General features: G+C 38.5%; 1 protein-coding gene across 1 annotated transcript in view; it reads right to left on the bottom strand.

Moving 5' to 3' along the window:
- Positions 1–13,902, bottom strand: part of LOC114650506 (stromelysin-1-like) — a 58,624-nt gene extending 44,722 nt beyond the window's left edge. The window contains exons 1-2 of the mRNA XM_028800170.2: positions 13,742–13,902; positions 13,002–13,231 (exon numbers count right to left, since the gene is read on the bottom strand). Of these exons, the coding sequence (XP_028656003.2) occupies positions 13,002–13,231; positions 13,742–13,885 (374 nt within the window). The 5' untranslated portion in view covers positions 13,886–13,902. The remainder of the gene's footprint in view (positions 1–13,001; positions 13,232–13,741) is intronic.
- Positions 13,903–22,531: the final 8,629 nt, after the last annotated feature.

Below are 22,531 nucleotides of genomic sequence, written 5' to 3'. Positions count from 1 at the left end.
AATAATGGTAAAGAATCCACCTGTACAGTAAACCATACACATTTCTTCTGACACCTTCACAAATAGACAAAACACCCATACCTGATCTAGAACAGAAGGACATTTAATCTACTGTAATTAATCAGTTAAGGTCTTCCACCAATAAACAACTTAACTGCTGATTTTACAAATGCTTATATAACCACTTTTATTATTCTGCATTGCATGATATGATTGTTTATCAAACGTCCCAATTGACAGTTGATGGAATGACAAGGATGATTACAGAATTTAAGAAGACTTCTGTAGGACATATTTTGCATATACGTAGATGTTTCAGTCATTTCACTAACCCCAATGACTAAGCTATCCACTTTACTCATATGTTGCAATTTTAGGGCAAATGTACTTCAAAATAGGAATTTTTTGAGAATATAGCAGTTAACACTAAATTCATACAGAAAACATAGTTTATTTAATTTTTTAAATAGCCAAAGTTGTGATATTTTAATTGATCACTGATCTGTATTCCTAAATATATAGTGATTGTGACTTGCTCAGCTAATTCTCCTTTTATTTAAGTAGGTGGCACTACCATCTTTTCCCTTATGTAGCTTGTGACTAAACCTTTCTTTAGTCTTGGCATTTAAGTGGTGAAATTTATCATATCCCCATTTCACAGAATTTGATATTACTGGAATAAAAAAGTCAGTGTAAAATAAATAAAAATACATACTTAAATACATATATAAATAAATAAACAGTTAAAATGGTACAGGGATAAATCTTTATTATGCATCAAATTTGATTTTTTTTTATAAATTATACTCCACAATTGGATATAATTTGGGTATTGTTTCTTATAAATTATATTTTTATTTCTTTATATGGTAACTCTATTTTTAGTGTAAGAATCTTAGTTATTTATTCAGCATATTGAGCATACTGTAACGTGCAGAATCCTGGCAAAGACTCTGTCTGCAAATATTTTCTTTGTCTCAGAACTTTTTATGATTTTCCCCATCAGGATCCCCAACTGTGTGACATTATCTATCTATCTATGAGCTTGTGATATGCTGTGTAGTGGGAATGTGGCACCAAATTGCACTTTGGATTTTGTGAAGTTCATGAACTGAACAGGATCAGAGGAAACATGAGACACAGACAAAACTGTTGGGGAAAACAATGGTGCAATTTATTACAAGAGTGCTGCACAACAAAAACAAATCTGCGTCAGGCAGGCTAGGAGAGTCAATATATAATTTTGTTCACCACATTGACCTATCGAGGTAGATGGCAACTCATTGCACGTCACAACATGTCCTGGTAGACTTCCCATGTAAATACACATTCTCCACGGGTGACAAGTGGTAGCGCAGCGCTCATGAAGGCTGATGCCTTCTCAACAGCAAGTTAAACCTCTGTTCCTACTAAGAGCTACAGGTTACTAGTCCATTATTAATAATTCTCAATCCTAGGGATCCCCTTTACTTACTGAAGTAACTCAAAGTCTGCTTTTCTTGTCTAGGTACTCCACCCTGTTTCAGGCAGCAGCAGTCGGCTGCAAGGATGCTGGTACCAGGACCTGAGTGTCACAGGAGTTTGCACAGGCCTACACTTGTCCCGCATGGACTTGGACATGCTTCTCCTCGCCACACAAGTCCACCCAGATGGCGATACACACTCATGGCAGCATTTCTAAGCACCTGATAGTTAAACTACTTTCAAAGTTATTTTTCTTACTATAGTAATGCCTGTGGGTTCAGAATACCACAGAACCAGGTGCCCTGGCAGAGAGTACATGGGTTCCTTATGTAGCTACCTGAGGTCCAAGATTGCAGGAGTACTGAGGATAGGGTTGCCAGGTTCCTAAAAAATTGTGTTGTGTAACAAATACCAAAACGCATACAACATCCAAATATACTTCAAAGTATATTATAAACTATTAAACAATCTTCATATATAACTTTAATCACAAAAGCACAAGACGTATGCTCCTCTCATCATAGCACTCCTGTTTAACTGTCAGAGCATGAAATGTACGCGAAGTCAAAACTTGACTTGAACAAAAACAAGAAGCATCCAATATTAAACCGAAAGGATCTGTGTCCACTACCAAGTAATAATGCCAGCTCGTTTTCCAGGATAATAACATTATATAATTTCACCATTAGTTTATTTCACTAGTTGCTCTGAATGCCAGGCCACGCCACGCAGCAGGCCACCAGGAAAGCTCCCACTGATTGTAAATGTCAGTCCGGCTCTGGCTCTTATCAAACAGAGTTCATCCCATGCAGCATTTTTTTATGCTTCTCTGTTGCACTATGGTGTGCCCATATTTTTGATTTGTAGCACTTGCACTATGCTTTGCTGTCATCATGTGGAATACTTCTTGTAATGTTCCTTAGGTTGAAGTAGCGACACACTCAGAATAATGTTTCGAATGATGTTTATTTTGAACCCTGTTTAACCAACTCTCCATACAGCATGTCTTTTAAACCACACCTTTCCCTTCAGGATGTCATACATCCCAAAAGACGCAGACCATAGTAATAAATACCTGAACATAAAGCATTATTGAACAATCATATACACCATATACGCCACCAGGAAAGCTCCCGTTGATTGTAAACGTCAGTCCGGCTCTGGCTTTTATCAAACAGTGTTCTGGCATGCTGTAGCATTTTTTTATGCTTCTCTGTTGCACCATGGGAAACCAGATCACTATGATATGCCATATTTTTGATTTGTAGTACTTGCAGTATGCTTTGCTGTCATCATGTGGAATACTTCTAATCCACTCCTTTAAATCCCTTTCTTTTTCCCAATCCTTGCAGTACTTTCTCATATTTTCCCCATTTACCTGGCATTGTTAGGCTAGCCTACTGGCAATTAACTTGAGATAGTAAGCAAACCTCAGTCTTTCACCTTGCAATGTGTTTAGACTTGCCTCTGTCTCTTTCTGTCTCCTCCAGTCTTGTGTACTTCTCCTTGTCCCTGTTTCTCTTGTGGTTATTTTTATATGATGTCACAGCCAATTACTAATGCCTTGATCTCAGTCAAATCACATACAGAAAGCAGTGGTTTTACTTGTTGTCTTTATAACCCTAGCTAACATTACTGGGTAAAAACATCATGTAGATGGACACACTCTCCATGTGCGTCTGTCTCTGAGTTCAGTATTATTCAGCATTATGAGCCACTTTCACTACAATAATTAATTTCCGTTTCCCCTGACAGTTCGCTGCCAAGGAACATTGTGAAAGCAGCCCAAAAACCTGCAACCTGCAACCTCATAATATTTACCAGCAACTATATTTTCAAAATAGCCCAATTAGATGGGAAACCAATGGACTTAGCAACTCTATTTTCAGAGTGCTAGAATGGGTATATACCATCACACAACAGGGGAAGTGAGGATTTTAGAATGGTAAATAATATAATACAAGAGGAAAGGGTGCTAGATGGATGGAGAACATGATAAAAAATAATTGAGGGGGGTTAAATATAGCCAAAAATACTGCATTGTTTTTTAAAAAATTAGCCCAAAAAAACACAACCCGCAAAAGCCCATTTTTTTCTCACGTATGACGACCAAAAATAGTTAATTTGGGCGAGAAAACCACAGACCTGGCAACACTGACTGAGGATTAAAAGGAAGAGTGCCAGGAGCAAGTCCCCAGATTGGGGAGTCTAAAATGCGTCTTTGAAAATGTAAAACTGTAATTTAGTAGAGTAGTTTAGAACATTAGAACATTATGCTGTAATATCAAAGCACTACCATTTTAACATGTTTACTTGGAGAGTGAAAGTACAGCCTCACGCCTGAGTAGCGAGCTGAGACTGAGCCAGTCTGTCATCTTACACATGGAAGCATACCTTTCCTAACAAAAACATACAATATACTCTGTCACACATGTGCGCATGGAAATCAGCTAAAGGAACTGAATAATGATAGTTCTACACTAGACCAGGGGGTGGCGAAATGCACTGACTTTCTTTCTCTCGATAATCTGCAGACCGTTCACGGGAAATCCCACACGTTTCCGGTACCCATGAAGACGTCACTTTGGGTTCCGCCTCCCATGAAGATGTCACTTCCGGTTCTGGTACCCACAAAGATGTCACCTCCAGTTCTGGCGCCCACGATGACATCACTTCCTGTCTTGTAGATGTCACTTCTGGTTCTGGTGCATGATGATGATGTCATTTCCGGCACCACACAATGACGTCACTTCAGTCCCGATGATGTATCTTCTGGTCTCAGCCTTTAAAGCCGCCATCTTTAGATTCTTAAATCAGTTCTGGTTTGGACTCTGATCTGTGAACAACGCAACAAATTTACCCATTTGCAGCCGGGGCATAATATACAGGTGGCTGCCCCAAACCTTTGGTGTCTCCGGTTCATTTTTGTGACAACTCATAAAATATGTGAAAATGTTGTACATTTGAATATAATTTAACATTTATGTACTTCTAATATATAGCATGTTTTTTTAGAATTATATCTGAAATATAATAAAAAAATATATTGTAACAATCATATTTCCAAATATATTCTGTTTAAGACATGCAATATACTATGTGTCCAGACCCAAGGCAGAGCATTCATGTCTTATCTTCTTTCCCAGAAAATGCTAAACCCAGTTTTCCCAATGATTGCAATTTCTTTTGAATTCCCTGTAACTCACTGAATGTAATGCAAGTCAATAGCTCTGCCAGCATACATTAACTTCAATTTAAAACATCATTACTCATTTGTACTAGGTTAATAATATGTTCAAAATATGTGCTGTTTCACAGTGTGACTTGATCTCATGTGTCTCAATATAAGAAACTGCTATAAGATATCTATTGTATGATATTTTTATGCGAGGTTAACATATTTTAAAAATATACTGAAATGCACAAAAATGACAGATATCTTCAAATGTAATCCTTAAAATAATATATATTGTACAGTATAATAATGCACTCCTAACTGGCCTACCTAATAAAGACACAAATCAGTTGCAGTCAGACCCGAATGCAACAGCAAGAATTGTAGCCAGAATATGTGAGCACATCACATCGATGTTAGCATTGTTACATTGGCTATCTGTGTCTTTTAGAATTGACTTTAAAATTTTACTAATTCTATATAAAGCTTTAAATAACCTTGCTCCTGTCCCCCTACATTCCAAGTCAAACTTAGATCTTCTAACAAATGTCTGTTTACAATTTCAAGAGAAAAGCATAAAAGAAGTGACGAGGTGGCCTTCTGCTGTTATGCACCAAAAATCTGGAATACTTGACCAATAGAGATGCCACAGGGGATGCGAACCCAGCCACAGGGGATGCACAAACCAGTGTGTTTCTTTGTGCTGGTCCCAAGCCCGGAATAATGGGGAGGGTTACGTCAGGAAGGGCATCCGGTGTAAAATTTTGCCAAATCAATATGCAGACAACAATACAAATTTCCATACTGGATTAGTCGAGCCCCGGGTTAACAACGACCGTGACCAGTACTATTAGCCAACAGGGTGCTGGCAGAAATTGGGCTACTGTTGGCCGAAGAAGAAGAAAGAGAAGAAGAAGGGGGAGGCGTGTCCGGAGGCAGGAGGAGAGGAGGAAAGTAAAGAGAGTGGAACTGAGGGTAGGAATTTTGAATGTTGGCAGTATGACTGATAAGGGGAGAGAGTTAGCAGATATGATGGAGAGAAGGAAGGTTGATATATTGTGCATGCAAGAGACTAAATGGAAGGGGAATAAGGCCAGGTGGATCGGAGGTGGATTCAAATTGTTCTATCATGGTGTGGATGGGAGGAGAAAAGGAGTAGGATTTATTCTGAAGGAACATTATGTCAAGAGTGTTTTGGAGGTGAAAAGAGTGTCAGGCAGAGTAATGATTATGAAGCTGGAAATTGGAGGTGTGATGCTGAATGTTGTTAGTACATATGCACCGCAAGTTGGGTGTGCAATGGATGAGAAAGAAGATTTTTGGAGTGAGTTGGATGAAGTGATGAACAGTGTACCCAAGGGACAGAAAGTGGTGATTGGAGTGGATTTTAGTGGGCATGTTGGTGAAGGGAACAGTGGAGATGAGGAGGTGATGGGTAGGTATGGTGTTAAGGAGAGGAACGAAGAAGGTCAGAGGATAGTAGATTTTGCCAAAAGGATGGACATGGCTGTGGTGAATACATATTTTAAGAAGAGGGAGGAACATAGGGTTACGTACAAGAGTGGAGGAAGATGCACACAGGTAAATTACATCCTATGCAGAAGAGTTGCTCTGAAGGAGATTGAAGACGGCAAAGTGGTGACAGGGGAAAGTGTAGTTAAGCAGCATAGGATGGTGGTCTGTAGGATGATGTTGGAGATCAAGAAGAGGAAGAGAGTGAGGACAGAGCCAAGGATCAAATGGTGGAAGTTGAAAAAGAAAGACTGCAAGGCTAAGTTTAGGGAGGAGGTGAGACAGGCACTGGGTGGCAGTGAAGAGTTACCAGACAGCTGGGAAACTACAGCAGATGTAGTAAGGGTGACAGCAAGAAGGGTGCTTGGCATGACATCTGGAAAGAGGAAGGAGGAAAAGGAAACCTGGTGGTGGAATGGGGAAATACAGGAGAGTATACAGAGGAAGAGGATGGCAAAGAAGAAGTGGGATAGTCAGAGAGATGCAGAAAATAGAGAAGAGTACAAGGAGATAAGGCGCAAGGTGAAGAGAGAGGTGGCGAAGGCTAAAGAAAAGGCGTATGATGAGTTGTATGAGAGGTTGGACACTAAGGAGGGAGAAAAGGACCTGTACCGATTGGCTAGACAGAGGGACAGAGCTGGGAAAGATGTGCAGCAGGTTAGGGTGATAAAGGATAAAGATGGAAACATACTCACAATTAAGGAGAGTGTGTTGAGCAGGTGTAAAGAGTACTTTGAGAGGCTGATGAATGAAGAGAACGAGAGAGAGAAGAGGTTGGATGATGTGGAGATAGTAAATCAGGAAGTGCAATGGATTAGCAAGGAGAAAGTAAGGACAGCTATGAAGAGGATGAAAAATAGAAAGGCCGTTGGTCCACATGACATACCTGTGGAAGCATGGAGGTGTTTAGGAGAGATGGCAGTGGAGTTTTTAACCAGATTGTTTAATGGAATCTTGGAAAGTGAGAGGATGACTGAGGAATGGAGAAGAAGTGTACTGGTACTGCAGTAACTACAGGGGAATAAACTTGATGAACCACAGCATGAAGTTATGTGAAAGAGTAGTGGAAAATAGGTTAAGAAGTGAGGTGATGATTAGTGAGCAGCAGTATGGTTTCATGCCAAGAAAGAGCACCATAGATGCAATGTTTGCTCTGAGGATGTTGATGGAGAAGTTTAGAGAAGGCCAGAAGGAGTTGCATTGCGTCTTTGTGGACCTGGAGAAAGCATATCATAGGGTGCCTCGAGAGGAGTTGTGGTATTGAATGAGGAAGTCGGGAGTGGCAGAGAAGTATGTAAGAGTTGTACAGGATATGTACGAGGGAAGTGTGACAGTGGTGAGGTCTGCGGTAGGAGTGATGGATGCATTCAAGTTGGAGGTGGGATTACATCAGGGATCGGCTCTGAGCCCTTTCTTATTTGCAATGGTGATGGACAGGTTGACAGACGAGATTAGACAGGAGTCCCCGTGGACTATGATGTTTGCTGATGACATTGTGATCTGTAATGATAGTAGGGAGCAGGTTGAGGAGACCCTGGAGAGGTGGAGATATGCTCTAGAGAGGAGTGGAATGAAGGTCAGTAGGAACAAGACAGAATACATGTATGTAAATGAGAGGGAGATCAGTGGAATGGTGAGGATGCAGGGAGTAGAGTTGGTGAAGGTGGATGAGTTTAAATACTTGGGATCAGCAGTATTTAAACAGGTTCCTGCCTTGTGCCCTGTGTTGGCTGGGATTGGCTCCAGCAGACCCCCGTGACCCTGTGTTCGGATTCAGCGGGTTGGAAAATGGATGGATGGATGGATGGGATCAACAATACAGAGTAATGGGGATTGTGGAAGAGAGGTGAAAAAGAGAGTGCAGGCAGGGTGGAATGGGTGGAGAAGAGTGTCAGGAGTAATTTGTGATAGACGGGTATCGGCAAGATTGAAAGGGAAGGTCTACAGGACAGTAGTGAGACCAGCTATGTTACATGGGTTGGAGATGGTGGCACTGACCAGAGAGCATGAGACAGAGCTGGAGGTAGCAGATTTAAAGATGCTAAGATTTGTACTGGGTGTGACGAGGATAGATAGGATTAGAAATGAGTACATTAGAGAGTCAGCTTAAGTTGGATTGTTGGGAGACAAAGTCAGAGAGGTGAGATTGCGTTGGTTTGGACATGTGCAGAGGAGAGATGCTGGGTATATTGGGAAAAGGCTGCTAATGATAGAGCTACCAGGGAAAAGGAAAAAAGGAAGGCCTAAGCGAAGGCTTATGGATGTGATGAGAGAGGACATGCAGGTGATGGGTGTAACAGAACAAGATGCAGAGGACAGAAAGATATGGAAGAAGATGATCCGCTGTATCAACCCCTAAATGGGAGCAGCCAAAGAAGAAGAAGAGATGCGCCAGTCTAACACTGTAGATCATTTTAAAAAACTTCTAAAAACCCACTTTTTTAATTTTTTTCGTTTATAAGTACATTTTAGTTCTACCCTTAATAGACTACACATGCATAGAATTATCATACACTTTAATAAATTTGCAATCTTTACTTTTCTGTGTTTTCCTTTCCTTTCCTTTTCCGTTTATCGCCATCACTAACTGATCAAAATCCTGTGCAGTGTTACGACCTAATATAATCTACCTCATTCTCTGTATGAAATGTCCTGACACTGCATTCTTTGTGGAAGAAACTGGACAAATACTCTTCCAAAGAATGAATTTAGACAGGTTCCACATCAAGAATGGCAACACAGATGTTCCTGTAGCAGCCTACTTCAACAGCCATGGACACTGTGAGAGGGACTTTAAAGTCACAGCCCTTATGGGCAACTTCAGAACACATCAAGAGAGAAAAGAATGGGAAGTGAAACTCATGCTAAAATTTAAAACATTGCAACATGGTTTAAACAGAGACAAGAGTTGTATGGCCAGATATGAGGATTGTTTGCATCTCTCAGACTGACACAGACAACCTGACTACAGGTCCACATTGTATGGAAAAACTCATCAGAAACTTCATAAGACTTTGTTGGACAGTTATCTTATCCAAAGATCTTGACCATACATTGTTAATGAATTTCAGCCTGAAGAGGTCTATTAATTTTTTACATTTAAAATGTCTCACTTAAAGATTTAGCAATGTTGTTACTTGTCCTGGTGCGTATATAAACACAGGGAACTCCAGTTTCTGTATTACATCTTGCCTGAAGAAGGGACCCGAGTTGCCTTGAAAGCTTGCATATTGTAATCTTTTTAGTTAGCCAATAAAAGGTTTGATTTTGCTTGACTTCTCACTTTTTATTAAACTCTATTCTAATTTGGTGCTGATGACTTAATTGAGTCCTGCCCTAATTACCCACCTATTGAATTGCCCATTGTTAATAAATCAGCTGGGTTGTGGGTGGGGTGTAGATTATGAAAGAAGCTTCTTTGGGTTTTAGGTTGGAGAGTGTGTGAGGAGAAGGATTAGGGTTTTTGCAGAGCAGTGTATGGAGAGTTAGGGTTGGATGGCCTGGCTTTGGGTGTTTGTTTCTTATTGCTTATTAAAGAAATGTAATTGTTGTAAGCTAGACATCTATGTGATAAATATGAATAGTGAGTATCTAGCTGTGTAAACTTTGTTTAGCTAGATAGCTAAGTTAGTGTTTTCCTCCTGCCTTGTTTCTGGTTTGTGTAACTTTCTCCATATTTTGTGATTTTTTTTGCTTTTTGAAAATAAATGGAGTTATGTGCGTAGACATTGTCACAGAAAATCAAATGTCCCCACTCAACATTCTGAATTTGTCAGACAACTATTTTGCATTCAAGCCACCCATTTAAACTGTATTTCCATTCCTTTCCATGACAAGCTGATGAACTCACAGACTTCCTACACTGTAAACCGTGTGACGTAGCACATCAGCCAGCATGTTGTTGGTATTTACAGTTGTCTATTAGGTCACATTAGCCTGATTTATTTGTCTTTATTAATTCTGTGCATGAGAAGCACATTCAGGATGGATATCTGTACACATTCATATCCAATCTGGGTTGTATGCAAAACTGAATTTGAACAATCAAACAGAAAACTCAGAATTGAGTTGCTTATAGCTGTCATGTGAATGTAAGCAAGCACAATAAACAGTAATACCCTGGTCAAGAAGAAACCTGCCCATTTTTTTATTTATAATGTTTGAAAAGAAAAGTTAAGCCATAAGTGACACCACAATAAATTGTTGAGTTTGTGAGATCTATTCATTTGAAAAATCTGAAACTCTGAGTTTACGTTATGAAAATGTTTATTGCATTGTTAACCAAATATGCATACTATTACATGATGTTTACAAAATAATTTATTCAATACAAAGAAGTAAAAAGGTAAAATAAAAGGTAGAAATTAAACATTTAATTTTAATATGCTCCAGTTGGGACTTGCCCCTTCTTTTTCAGGACTTCATTTTCTTCTCCCTGAAATTAAATAAAGGCAAAATATATTAGCAAGACAATGTTTCTGGAACAAAATTAAGAAACGAAAACATACTTAATGTATGTTCAAATTCATGAAGATACTGGATGTTGACATTTATTTAAGATGTTTTATGAGCATTTACTGTTTTTTTGTGCTGAATATGTTTTTAAGAATGTATAATAAACATTATTATTAATTTGTAAAGAAAGTTCAGAGATGAACTCCCCAAATCAATCTCAACATCTACCCAGTGGTAATTGGACAATTTTTACTTTGAGAATAATTGCACTGTGCTTCTTTGCCAAAAGTGAAAAATGAGCCCTAAGGGGAACCAAATAATTTCTACCTCAAATAAAATACTCATTATATTGCTGGCTCCCTTACTGTCTTATCTCCCATTTACTGTTGTAGTAATTTATCTTCTTTTATAATACAAATATTTTTTTGGTGCTTAGTGTGAACGTCTTTGCAAAGAAATGTTTGCATACAAATTGTTAAGCATTTGCAGTAAATCAGCTATCATTAAATGTAAGTGTTGGCATGGAGGGTGGAAACTAAAAATACGTGATTTCATTGACTTACCATATAAAGCCTGAATCCTTTGAACGTCATTTTGTGAAAGGAGAAATCCATTTGGGTTTTTATAACTGTATGTTGGATACATTAAGGCATTAGGATCTGAAGAATGACGAAGACCCAGAGAATGGCCAATTTCATGTGCAGCCACAATGAACAAGTTTATACCTGCAAAAATATTGCGAAATCAGGCATGTGTGTTACAGTTCTCAAAATCTTTTTGTTTAGTTTATTTACATAATGATAAAACATTTTAGTTAGGTACACGGTGGCGCATTCGTAGTGCTGCTGCTTTGCAGTAAGGAGATTGTGGGTTTGCTTCTATATATATGTGCTATATAAATGTAAAGAATTATTATTATAATGCCATTTACAGTATTTAAAGTTTTCCATTCGAGCTTCATTCTGCTATATTTACAACTCGATGTCTTAGTAGTGCTCATTCTGCTATTCTGAAACAAACAGAATAAAATATTTGGTATTTAGGTCCTTCTTGTGAGTGATTAAAGTACAGACCTTACACTGACTACAAAGGTTACAGTGCCATTTTCTTTTCTTACTTCTTTAATTACCCACTTTCATGTCGTGCACATGTTAATGACCCACCTTGATTACCAACACTCCAGGTTTCATCTTCATCAAAGTGTGCGTGACCTTGATAGATGGTTCCAGGATAAAAAGCATGGGCCAGAGTTCTGCCGGGTCCATCAAATGGATTATTGTCTCCATGATCTAACAACCAAAGCAATAGTAATCTGTTAATTATGGACATTTTGTAATTATAGTAATACTTTTGAATCTTTGAAGCTAGCAATAAAACATAGAGGGTTGGGAGTTAAACTTGTAGCCTTGAAGGTACAGTTCAGCTGCTAGTCTTGATTCACATGGTGACCCCCAGTAAGTCACTTAACTAAACCACTCTGTAAATGTAAGTAGACATATTTCAAAACATTGTATTTGCACTGTGCTAGTATAAAACATTGAAATGCTGATCACAAAAGGTAGTCTAGGTTTTTCTCATTATTGAAACAGTAAAACTATTGCTCAGTTTTATAACATTTTTCCCAGTGCATGAAAACCCAATTCTCCTCAAGAGTAATTCTAGCAACATATAATAAAGCCAACTGGACTGTTCAGAGATTGAAAGTACCCTTCCATTTTCTATCCCTTTCTATTACTCTATTCTGGAGAGATGGACATTATCACAGCAGCAAGGGTTCTAGGCAGCAACTAATTATAAAAGGAAAATAATGTCACATTCACACAACATGCCAGTTTAGAGTTGTCAGTTAGCCTAAAACACATGTTTGGAAGTTTCTAGAGTAACTTGAGAAATTCTATACTGTAATAGGTGGATTTTACACAGAAAGTACTTGGGACTGAAATTACCAATGTACCATCAGTCCAAAACAACATTTCTTAACGGCCCTTCTAAATCATTTGACCATCTTGAAATGTTTGTTTTTACTCTTATTGAGTAAAAAAAAAAGAGCACTTACATCCTTCCTGAAACATAATTATAATGTCAGCAGCCCCACTGAAAACTTTAGTGAACCTCAATGGAGTGACGTGGCTCCACACCAGGAAGGCATTATGAATTGCATAGTCTACACTTCCTCTATCCAAATCCGGGGTGTAGTTCCAAATCCTGCAATCAGTAACAAGAGTAAATACAGTAAAGCATGAAGGTATCTCTACTCATATGAAGGTTGTTTTTTTACTTTGAGTTGGCATTATTGTGTTTGCTCTATCGATGTTTGTTTCAAATGTGCTTTGGCAAACCAAAGACTAATAGGAACACCATGTTCTAGATGGAATGAGTCTGCTGTTTGATTTACCTGTACGTTAAGCTGTATTTGTTCCATTTGGACATTTGACCTGCAGCTCTAAAATGTTTAGCATCAGCCATACCACATCTTGGTTTCTTCATGACTTCCATGGTGTCTGAATCCAATTTGCCGGTCACTTTAAGACCAAAGAAAGTTTGCATTTCTTTAATTTTTGAATGTATGGAATGCTTGCTTCTGGTGGTAGTGCTTGTCAGGTTGTAGAAGTTCTGAAGGTATTCCTAATTTAGAGACAATGGTGTGCACATATGTCATTTGCTCTTTCCCAATTTTATGAATTATAACTTGTTATTCTTGCTCAGAACTTTCCTAACCCTTTTTTTATTAAAGAGGCTAAACTTTTAACAGTGGTATTCTTTATTTTCGTTAAAATTTGTATCCATTATAATGCTGTATAATAGTATCTTTGAGAAAGATAACTAAAGCCTAGACCTTTACTGAAAAATAAGAAAACAAAGAAAGGAATATTCATATTTTAGATTAATGAAGTAGATTTCCTAATGTTCTCACACTTTATATTTAAAATGTCTAATATTAATTTATAGGGATGCCCCATCTGATACAAAGTTATATTTTCAATATACTATTAATAGAGATAGTGCTCTGAATTAAAGGTTTTTTATTTATTGAAATTTATTATAAAATTACTGAATTCAATTATTTTCTTTCCTTTGTAAACACCTGAACGAGTGACATTTAGTGGATTTAACAGATAAGATGTTTCCACATACCCTTGCTATGTCCAAGTCTTTATGGCTTTCCTCATTTGGCACAGCTTCTGGAATAGGAATTGCCCTGGCCGGCATGGTAAAGGCCATCATTAAGACAGCAGCAAGCAGGAGAGTTTTCATGGCCCCGAATGGAGTAACTGCCATCTTAGCTCCATTCTGATATCTTTTTGGAGATCCTTTTATATACAGTATTGTGCAGTTTGTCTGTTCACTGTGATTAGTCAACCTGTTTGCCTGACTCAGATCTTTATGGAAGGTTTCATCTTGTTTGAGCAATTCTTTGCAGCTGATGACATCACTTTATCAAAATTAGTAAACCATGAGATTGGAAGTGACTAAAGTCAAATATTCTCAAATACATCACTGAAAATTTTCAATACAAGTAAAAAAATAATTAACTACGCTAGAAGTTAGATTTAATTATAGTGCATGATTTCATAAAAGGTATATAATGTACAAATTCACATGTCTTAATGTCTTAGGTAAAATTTACTGCTTTTATAATATCAATAAATAATTAATAAATATGTGTCATTTCCCAATTAACAAACTATTAATATGCACTTAATATCTGAATTCCAAAAATATTAGACTGTAAAATAAACATTCAATGTCAAAGCCTGGATTCAATCAGTAACTTGCATTCTGAAATTCTGAAATGCAGATTGAAACACAATAATCAAAGCAGTCAGTGTAAACTATTACAAATAAATGTTTTTTCGATATTTTATGTTTGGTTAACTGCTAAGAAGAGTATAAATAAAAAGCAGCCTTTATAAAAAGTATTAGGTTTCCTCAATAAAGTGCCTCTTACTGAGCATACCATCACAATACGTACTGCAAAGCATAGAACAACATAGTCCAAACAAACACAAATGGACATAACAAAGAGTTTGATAGAAGGTGACATAATGGTGACCAACGCTAGACAACAGCAAACAATATCAAAAGTGTCCATGAAAAACGTAGTCCTCAAGCAGGAAGCCCTTTCACACTTTTGAGTTGAAGACCCAGCTCTCCTCTTCATTAATTGGTCAAGAGTCCTGTCTTCAAAACAAAAGTATGATCCTGTGTTTGTGGATATTGCGATTGATGTCCCTTATTAAATTTTTTACACTTTCCTGTGGAGGTTTTGGGACTTTTTGGTGTTTTGGATAAAACTAAAGACTTAACATGCTCTTCTTTATTCTTGTTCTCTGCTTTCTGACTTACTTTCCAAGTTACAATTCTGATTATTACTTCACTTTTCTGGCTTGGTGAAATATGGTTTGTTTCTTAGGTTTTGACCCTGGCCGGTGCTCTGTTTTGTTCTCATTTCATCTTCTGGTCCCTAAATAAAAATCATTCTGCTTTGGCAAAACAGTGGACTAATTTCATTTTCTGGAGTTACTTATTTAACAATATTTTAGCAAAAAAATGCATGCCTTTGCAAATTGTAATCATGCGACTAAATGACTTGATTTGTGGATTATGAGAAACAAATAATGTGAGATTTCATGTACATCTAGGGACCTGATTGTACTAGGCATAGTCTGGCAGTTTGATAAGGGTGCAATGAAGTGAGCAAACTGAAAATGCAGAGATTATTGCATTGGTCAAAGTCAGAATGCTGGTTGCAGAATTTTGAACCTACTGTAATCCATCAGTTTTAGAAGGAAGACCCATGAAAAGATCATTGCAGTAAACCTGTTAAATGTTATTTTACGTATTCTCAGAATGAAAAATGAGAACAGTCTCTGATAATACTTTGTGAATTATAGAAACATGGCAGTCTAGATGTGTTCTTGAGAATTAGTATGATGGGGCTGATGACTGGAAATAACAGGCTAATTTTAATGAGTCGAGATTTATTGAAACGGATTCTGTCTGCTTTAATTGTTTTCAGTTGTATGATAACCCTGAGGAAGGCAGTAACCTTTTCTGTGGCTGATGTGCATCTTTCCGGTTCCTCCCTGTGTGGATAGTGCTTTGAGTACTGAGAAAAGCACTATATAAATGTAATAAATTATTATTATTATTATTATTATTATTATTATTTGTGATTATTAAATAATGCTGACTCTTATTTATATAGAAATAAAACATACGGTCATAGTAGGGAATCAATTAGGCTTCTCCTCCAATTTAGAGATCAAAGCGTAACAGCACCAACAACTGAATAAGACTGAAAGAACAAGATAACATCAGCACAATTAGACCTATGAAGATTGGCAGGTAAAGAAGGAACTAAAATATCATAAAAAATATAATTATTTTAAAATTATTTTAATAATTGAAGACATCAGAGAAACAATAGAGAATAAAATCACAGATGAAGGGTCAAGAAGTTGGAACAGATGAGGTAGTGGAAAAACATTTTTGTCCTTGAAAGGAGCAGAAAAAGTCAAGTAAATGGTAACAGGAAATTTATCTGTTTGCCTGAGTGAAACATTTATTTAATAGTAATAAATAATACAGTTGGACCTGCTTGCCTTTGATTAGTATTTGAAGTATTTTGCTTTGTGACAATAGAAAAAAGAAATGTATTTAGCCAATTTAAGTGACACAGGCAATGTTTTTGGTTTAGCGGTGTATGGTAACAGCCGGGTATTTCTCTGTTTTGGGGGTAGGTGTTTCAGCAGTTCTTTTCAATTGCAGTTCATTGAGAAAATGCCATATAAGGTATCTTATTTAATGTTTACATGTTTGAAGTATCTCCTTTCACAATGAAAAGGCACACTGTCAATGTGATTGTGAAATCCTAGTTAGTGTGGGATTACTGATTCAGATTCTGTTCCATTTGATGCCTTGGTAGACTCATTCTTCTCCATGCTACTGACCAAAAAGGTTAAGATCAAGGTAGACCTCGTCGGAAAATGAGAAAATAATTTGCTCATGTTGATAGACAAAACATGAAATAATGGTAAAGAATCCACCTGTACAGTAAGCCATACACATTCCTTCTGACACCTTCACACATAGAGAAAACACCCATACCTGATCTAGAACACATAGACATTTAATCTAATTAATTAGTTAAGGTCTTCCACCAATAAACAACTTAACTGCTGATTTTACAAATGCTCTCTTATATAACCATTTTTATTATTCTGCATTGCATGATATGATTGATTATCAAACATCCCAATTGACAGTTGATGGAATGACAAGGATGATTACAGGATTTAAGAGGCTTCTGTAGGACATATTTTGCATATACGTAGATGTTTCAGTCATTTCACTAACCCCAATGACTAAGCTATACACTTTACTCATATGTTGCAATTTTAGGGCAAATGTACTTCAAAACAGGCATTTTTTGAGAATATAGCAGTTAACACTAAATTCATACAGAAAACATACTTTATTTAATTTTTTAAATAGCCAAAGTTGTGATAGTTTAATTCATCATTGATCTGTATTCCTAAATATATAGTGATTGTGACTTGCTCAGCTAATTCTCCTTTTATTTAAGTAGGTGGCACTACCATCTTTTCCCTTATGTAGCTTGTGACTAAACCTTTCTTTAGTCTCGGCATTTAAGTAGTGAAATTTATCATATCCCCATTTCACAGAATTTGATATTCCTGGAATAAAAATGTCAGTGTAAAATAAATAAAAATACATACTTATATACATACATAAATAAATAAGCAGTCAAAATGGTTCAGGGATAGATCTTTATTATGCATCAAATTAGATTTTTTTTTTATAAATTATACTCTACAATTACATATAATTTGGGTATTGTTCCGTATAAATTTATATTTTTAATTCTTTATATGGTAAGTGTATATTTAGTATAAGAATCTTAGTTATTTACTCAGCATATTGAGCATACTGTAACGAGCAGAATCCTGGCAAAGGCCCTGTCTGTGTGAAGTCTGCACATATTTTCTTTGTCTCAGAACTTTTTATGATTTTTCCCATAAGGATCCCCAACTGTGTGACATTATCTATCTATCTATAAGCTTGTGATATGCTGTGTAGTGGGAATGTGGCACCAGATTGCACTTTGGATTTTGTGAAGTTCATGAACCTCTGTTCCTACTAAGAACTACAGGCTACTAGTCCACTATTAATAATTCTCAATCTAAGGGATTCCCTTTACTTACTGAAGTAACTCAAAGTCTGCTTTTCTTGTCTAGGTGCTCCACCCTGTTTCAGGCAGCAGCAGTCAGCTGCGAGGATGCTGGCACCAGGACCTGAGTGTCACAGGAGTTTGCACAGGCCTACACTTGTCCCGCATGGATTTGGACATGCTGCTCCTCACCACACAAGTCCACCCAGATGGCGATACACACTTGTGGCAGCGTTTCTAAGCACCTGATAGTTAAACTACTTTCAAAGTTATTTTTCTTACTATAGTAATGCCTGTGGGTTCAGAATACCACAGAACCAGGTGCCTTGGCAGAGAGTACATGGGTTCCTTATGTAGCTACCTGGGGTCCAAGATTGCAGGAGCACTGAGGATAGGGTTGCCAGGTTCCTAAAAAAACGGTGATGTGTAACAAATACCAAAAACCCATACAACATCCAAATATAATTCAAAGTATATTATAAACTTTTAAACAATCTTCATATATAACTTTAATCACAAAAGCACCAGACGTATGCTCCTCTCATCATAGTACTCCTATTTAACTGTCAGAGCATGAAACGTACGTGAAGTCAAATCTTGACTTGAACAAAAACAAGAAACCATCCAACGTTAAACCAAAAGGATTTGTGCCCACTACAGAGCAATAATGCCAGCTCGTTTTCCAGTATAATAACATTATATAATTTCACCATTAGTTTATTTCACTGGTTGCTCTGAATGCCAGGCCACGCCACGCAGCAGGCCACCAGGAAAGCTCCCACTGATTGTAAATGTCAGTCCGGCTCTGGCTCTTATCAAACAGCGTTCATGCCATGCAGCATTTTTTATGCTTCCCTGTTGCACTATGGTGTGCCCATATTTTTGATTTGTAGCACTTGCAGTATGCTTTGCTGTCATTATGTGTAATACTTCTTGTAATGTTCTTTAGGTTGAAGTAGCGACACACTCAGAATAATGTTTCGAATGATGTTTATTTTGAACCTTGTTTAACCAACTCTCTATACAGCATGTTTTTTAAACCACACTCTTCCCTTCAGGATGTCATACGTCCCAAAAGACGCAGACCATAGTAATAAATACCTGAACATAAAGCAATCGACAAAAGCATTATTGAACAATCATATACAACATTTTCCCCCCTCCCCCAGCAATTGAATTAGGTGTGAAAAGAGGTCAGAAAGTCTTGGAAGCGGGCAGGCCTTGAACGCAGTCTTGCTGCTCAAGATATTGGGGTTCCACTGCTAGCAATAGGTTGAGGATCTGTATTCTGGGGAAGAAGAAGGGGGGCCTGGAACATCCAAGTTCTGTCATCTGAGGTAGAGTTGCCCTTCATGATGCTATCAGATCCTGAAGGGGTTGGAACCTTGTGCAGCCTGCTGGCGTGCCACCGAGACCCATCCACTAACTGAAAGGTTGCATTGTGGCATGAATCTCATGTAGTACCCTGTCATTTCCCAGAAATGAGGCCAACTTTGAAGCTGAAGTAGGTGCTGGAACACGCTGAATGGCCTCCATATTTGACTGAAGGGGTGAAAAACATTGAGTTGAGAAGCGGAACCCAATAAAGTCCACTTCATGTGCAGCAAACAGGCACTTATCTGCATTTAAGGTAAAGTTGTGGTGGCTAAGAGCTGCAAAGGTTTGGTTGCAGACGTTCATCATGGACAGCATTATCTGGGCCATGGACTACAATGTCATCCAAGTAAACAACCACCCCTGGAATTCCTAAAAGGATAGTGGACATTATTTTTTGGAAACAACTGAGAGTGGAGCACAGGCCAAATGGCATTCTGGTATAACGAAAAATTCCAACGTGGGTGGTGAATGCAGTCAAATCCCTGCTGTTCTCGTGCAGAGGAACTTGAAAATAACCTTGACGAAGGTCGAGCTTTGAAAAAACCTTTGAGCCATGGAAGTGACTGGTGAGCTCTTCGATTGTTGGCAAGGGGTAACGATCAGGGATGATAGCCTGATTAACTTCCCTTAAATCCACACATAGCCGCAGCCCTCCTGACTTTTTTCCTGCTATGACCAAATTCGGTATCCAGGGGGAGGCGTGGATTGGCTCTGTAATGCTATCTGTCAGGAGGTGTTGTAGTTCTGTTGCGACAGCATCCCACAGGGCTAGGGGCACACGCCACAGAGGTTGAATAACAGGAGTGACACTTGTATTAAGCAGGGGCTTGTGCGTAAATTTGTTAAGATGTCCTAAGCCAGTGAACAGGGTAGGTCATTTCTGATGCCACAGTGATGTCACATTCAGAATAGTTAACCCATCAATGTCCAGTAGTGTGAACCCTAGACTGGTGAACAAGTCCAGGCCCAAAATATTGCTACCTTGTCTTGTGATATGGAAAGGAAAATCAGACACAGTGTTTTTGCCATACGTTACAGTGCAGCGCACAAAACCTATCACATCAATTCTGGAACTGCCATATCCATAGAGGGAAAGGTTAGGTGGCTGAAGTGGTAAGTATGATAAGAATGTTGTATAGGTAGCCATGTTTAGAAGCGACACTTTAGCTCCTGTGTCTAGCAGAAGAGGAATGCAAACATCATCCAGGTACACGGCACAGGAGAGAAACCCAGGTAGAGAGGAACAGACTGTGTGAATAGCTGCAGAGGAAGACTCAGCAGAGCGTTGTTTTTGCTGTGTACAGTTACCATTTCCAGGGTCCAGCGCTGACCTGCACCATTTTGCGAAATTATTGGATTTTCGACTCTGCCTACACATTTGTCCTCGAGCAGGGCAGTCCATGGCACCAGACACGTGTGTAGTAGAACGCAATTGCCACAGCGCTGGCACTGAACTGTATGAGGTCTCATCTGCTGTACTGATGCTTGAGACTGACAGTCAGATGCACAGTTACACTCTGCGCCCTGTGGCTCATTCACTGTCTGAACAGCAGTTAAGGGATTTGCAGGAGGCATCTGTGTTTCAGCTATTTTATGTGCACATTGAGAAGCTGATTCTGTTTGGCACGCAATAGTCAACACTTTACACAGTGTCAAGTCATCATCCTGCAAAAGAAGTCTCTCACGCACCAGATGAAGAGCAGTTTCTTCAATCAGTTGGTCTCTAATCATTTCATCACGGAGAAGGCCAAATTTATAAGACTCGACTAAACCCTTTAAGTCAGACACGTACTGCGAAATAGACTCACCAGCACGTTGTGTCTGCGGACAGAACTGTAGCTGTTTCAAAGGACACTCTGCTTTTTTGTAAAGCAGCTTCCGTCAAGGAGCCCAATATCGGCTTCATATATGTCAGCGTCGCCGAGAGTCTGGAAGACGCGGAGTCCTTCTGAGCCAAGGCAATGCAGGAGAATAGTACTTTTTTTAGCACTAGCAACTGCATCCAAACCCACAGCAAGCAGGTACGTTTGAAATGAAGACTTCCATCTGTCCCATGGAACAGGCGGTTCGCCTGGCTGAGGCAAGAAAGGCTTGGGGGGTGGCAGCGAAACAAACAGAACATTTTCAGCCATCCTTGTTCACCAATTTTAATGTTCTTTAGGTTGAAGTAGAGACACACTCAGAATAATGTATCGAATGCTGTTTATTTTGAACCCTGTTTAACCAACTCTCCATACAGCGTGTTTTTTAAACCACACCCTTCCCTCAGGATGTCATACGTCCCAAAAGACGCAGACAATAGCAATCAATACCTGAACATAAAGTAATCGACAAAACCATTATTGAACAATCATATACAGTACAACACTTCTAATCCACTCCTTTAAACCCCTTTCTTTTTCCCAATCTGGGCAGTACTTTCCCATATTTTCCCCATTTATCTGGCATTGTTAGGCTAGCCTACTGGCAATTAACTTGAGATAGTAAGCAAACCTCACTCTTTCACCTTGCAATGTGTGTAGCTTTGCCTCTCTCTCTTTATGTCTCCTCCTGTTTCGTTCACTTCTCCTTGTCCCTGTTTCTCTTGTTTGTGTTTTTATATGATGTCAGAGCCAATTAGTAATGCCTTGATCTCAGTCAAATCACATACAGAAAGCAGTGGTTTTGCTTGTTGTCTTTATAACCCTAGCTAACATTACTGGGTAATGACATCATGTAGGTGGATGCACTCTCCATGTGCGTCTGTCTCTGAGTTCAGTATTATTCAGCATTATGAGCCACTTTCACTATAATAATTAATTTCTGTTTCTCCTTACAGTTCATTGCCACGGAACATTATGAAAGCAGCCCAAAAACCCGCAATCTGCGACCTCATTATATTTACCTGCAACTGTATTTTCAAAATAGCCCAATTAGGTGGGAAAACCATGGACTTAGCAACTCTATTTTCAGAGTGCTAGAATGGGTATATACCTTCACACAATGGGGGAGGGAGGATTTTAGAACAGAAAGGAATATAATACAAGGGGAAAGGGTGCCAGATGGATGGAGAACATGGTAAAAAGTAATTGAAGGGGGTTGAAAAATAGCCGAAAATACTGCATTGTTTTTTTAAAAAGATAGCCCAAAAAAACGTAACCCGCAAAAGTCCATTTTTTCTCACGGGTGACGACCAAAAATAGTTCACTTGGGCGAGAAAAATCACAGACCTGGCAACACCGACTGAGGATTAAAAGGAAGAGTGCCAGGAGCAAGTCCCCAGGAGATATTCTTGACCCCAAAAGCAATATAATACTAGGAAAACTGTTTCCGGAAATTGCTCCTGATGATACTTTAAAAGTCCCCACTTGTGA

Source organism: Erpetoichthys calabaricus, chromosome 4, assembly GCF_900747795.2.
Source record: "Erpetoichthys calabaricus chromosome 4, fErpCal1.3, whole genome shotgun sequence".
Taxonomy (NCBI): domain Eukaryota; kingdom Metazoa; phylum Chordata; class Cladistia; order Polypteriformes; family Polypteridae; genus Erpetoichthys; species Erpetoichthys calabaricus.
The sequence above is the reverse complement of the archived record's forward strand: the minus strand, read 5'-3'. Positions and strand labels throughout refer to the sequence as shown.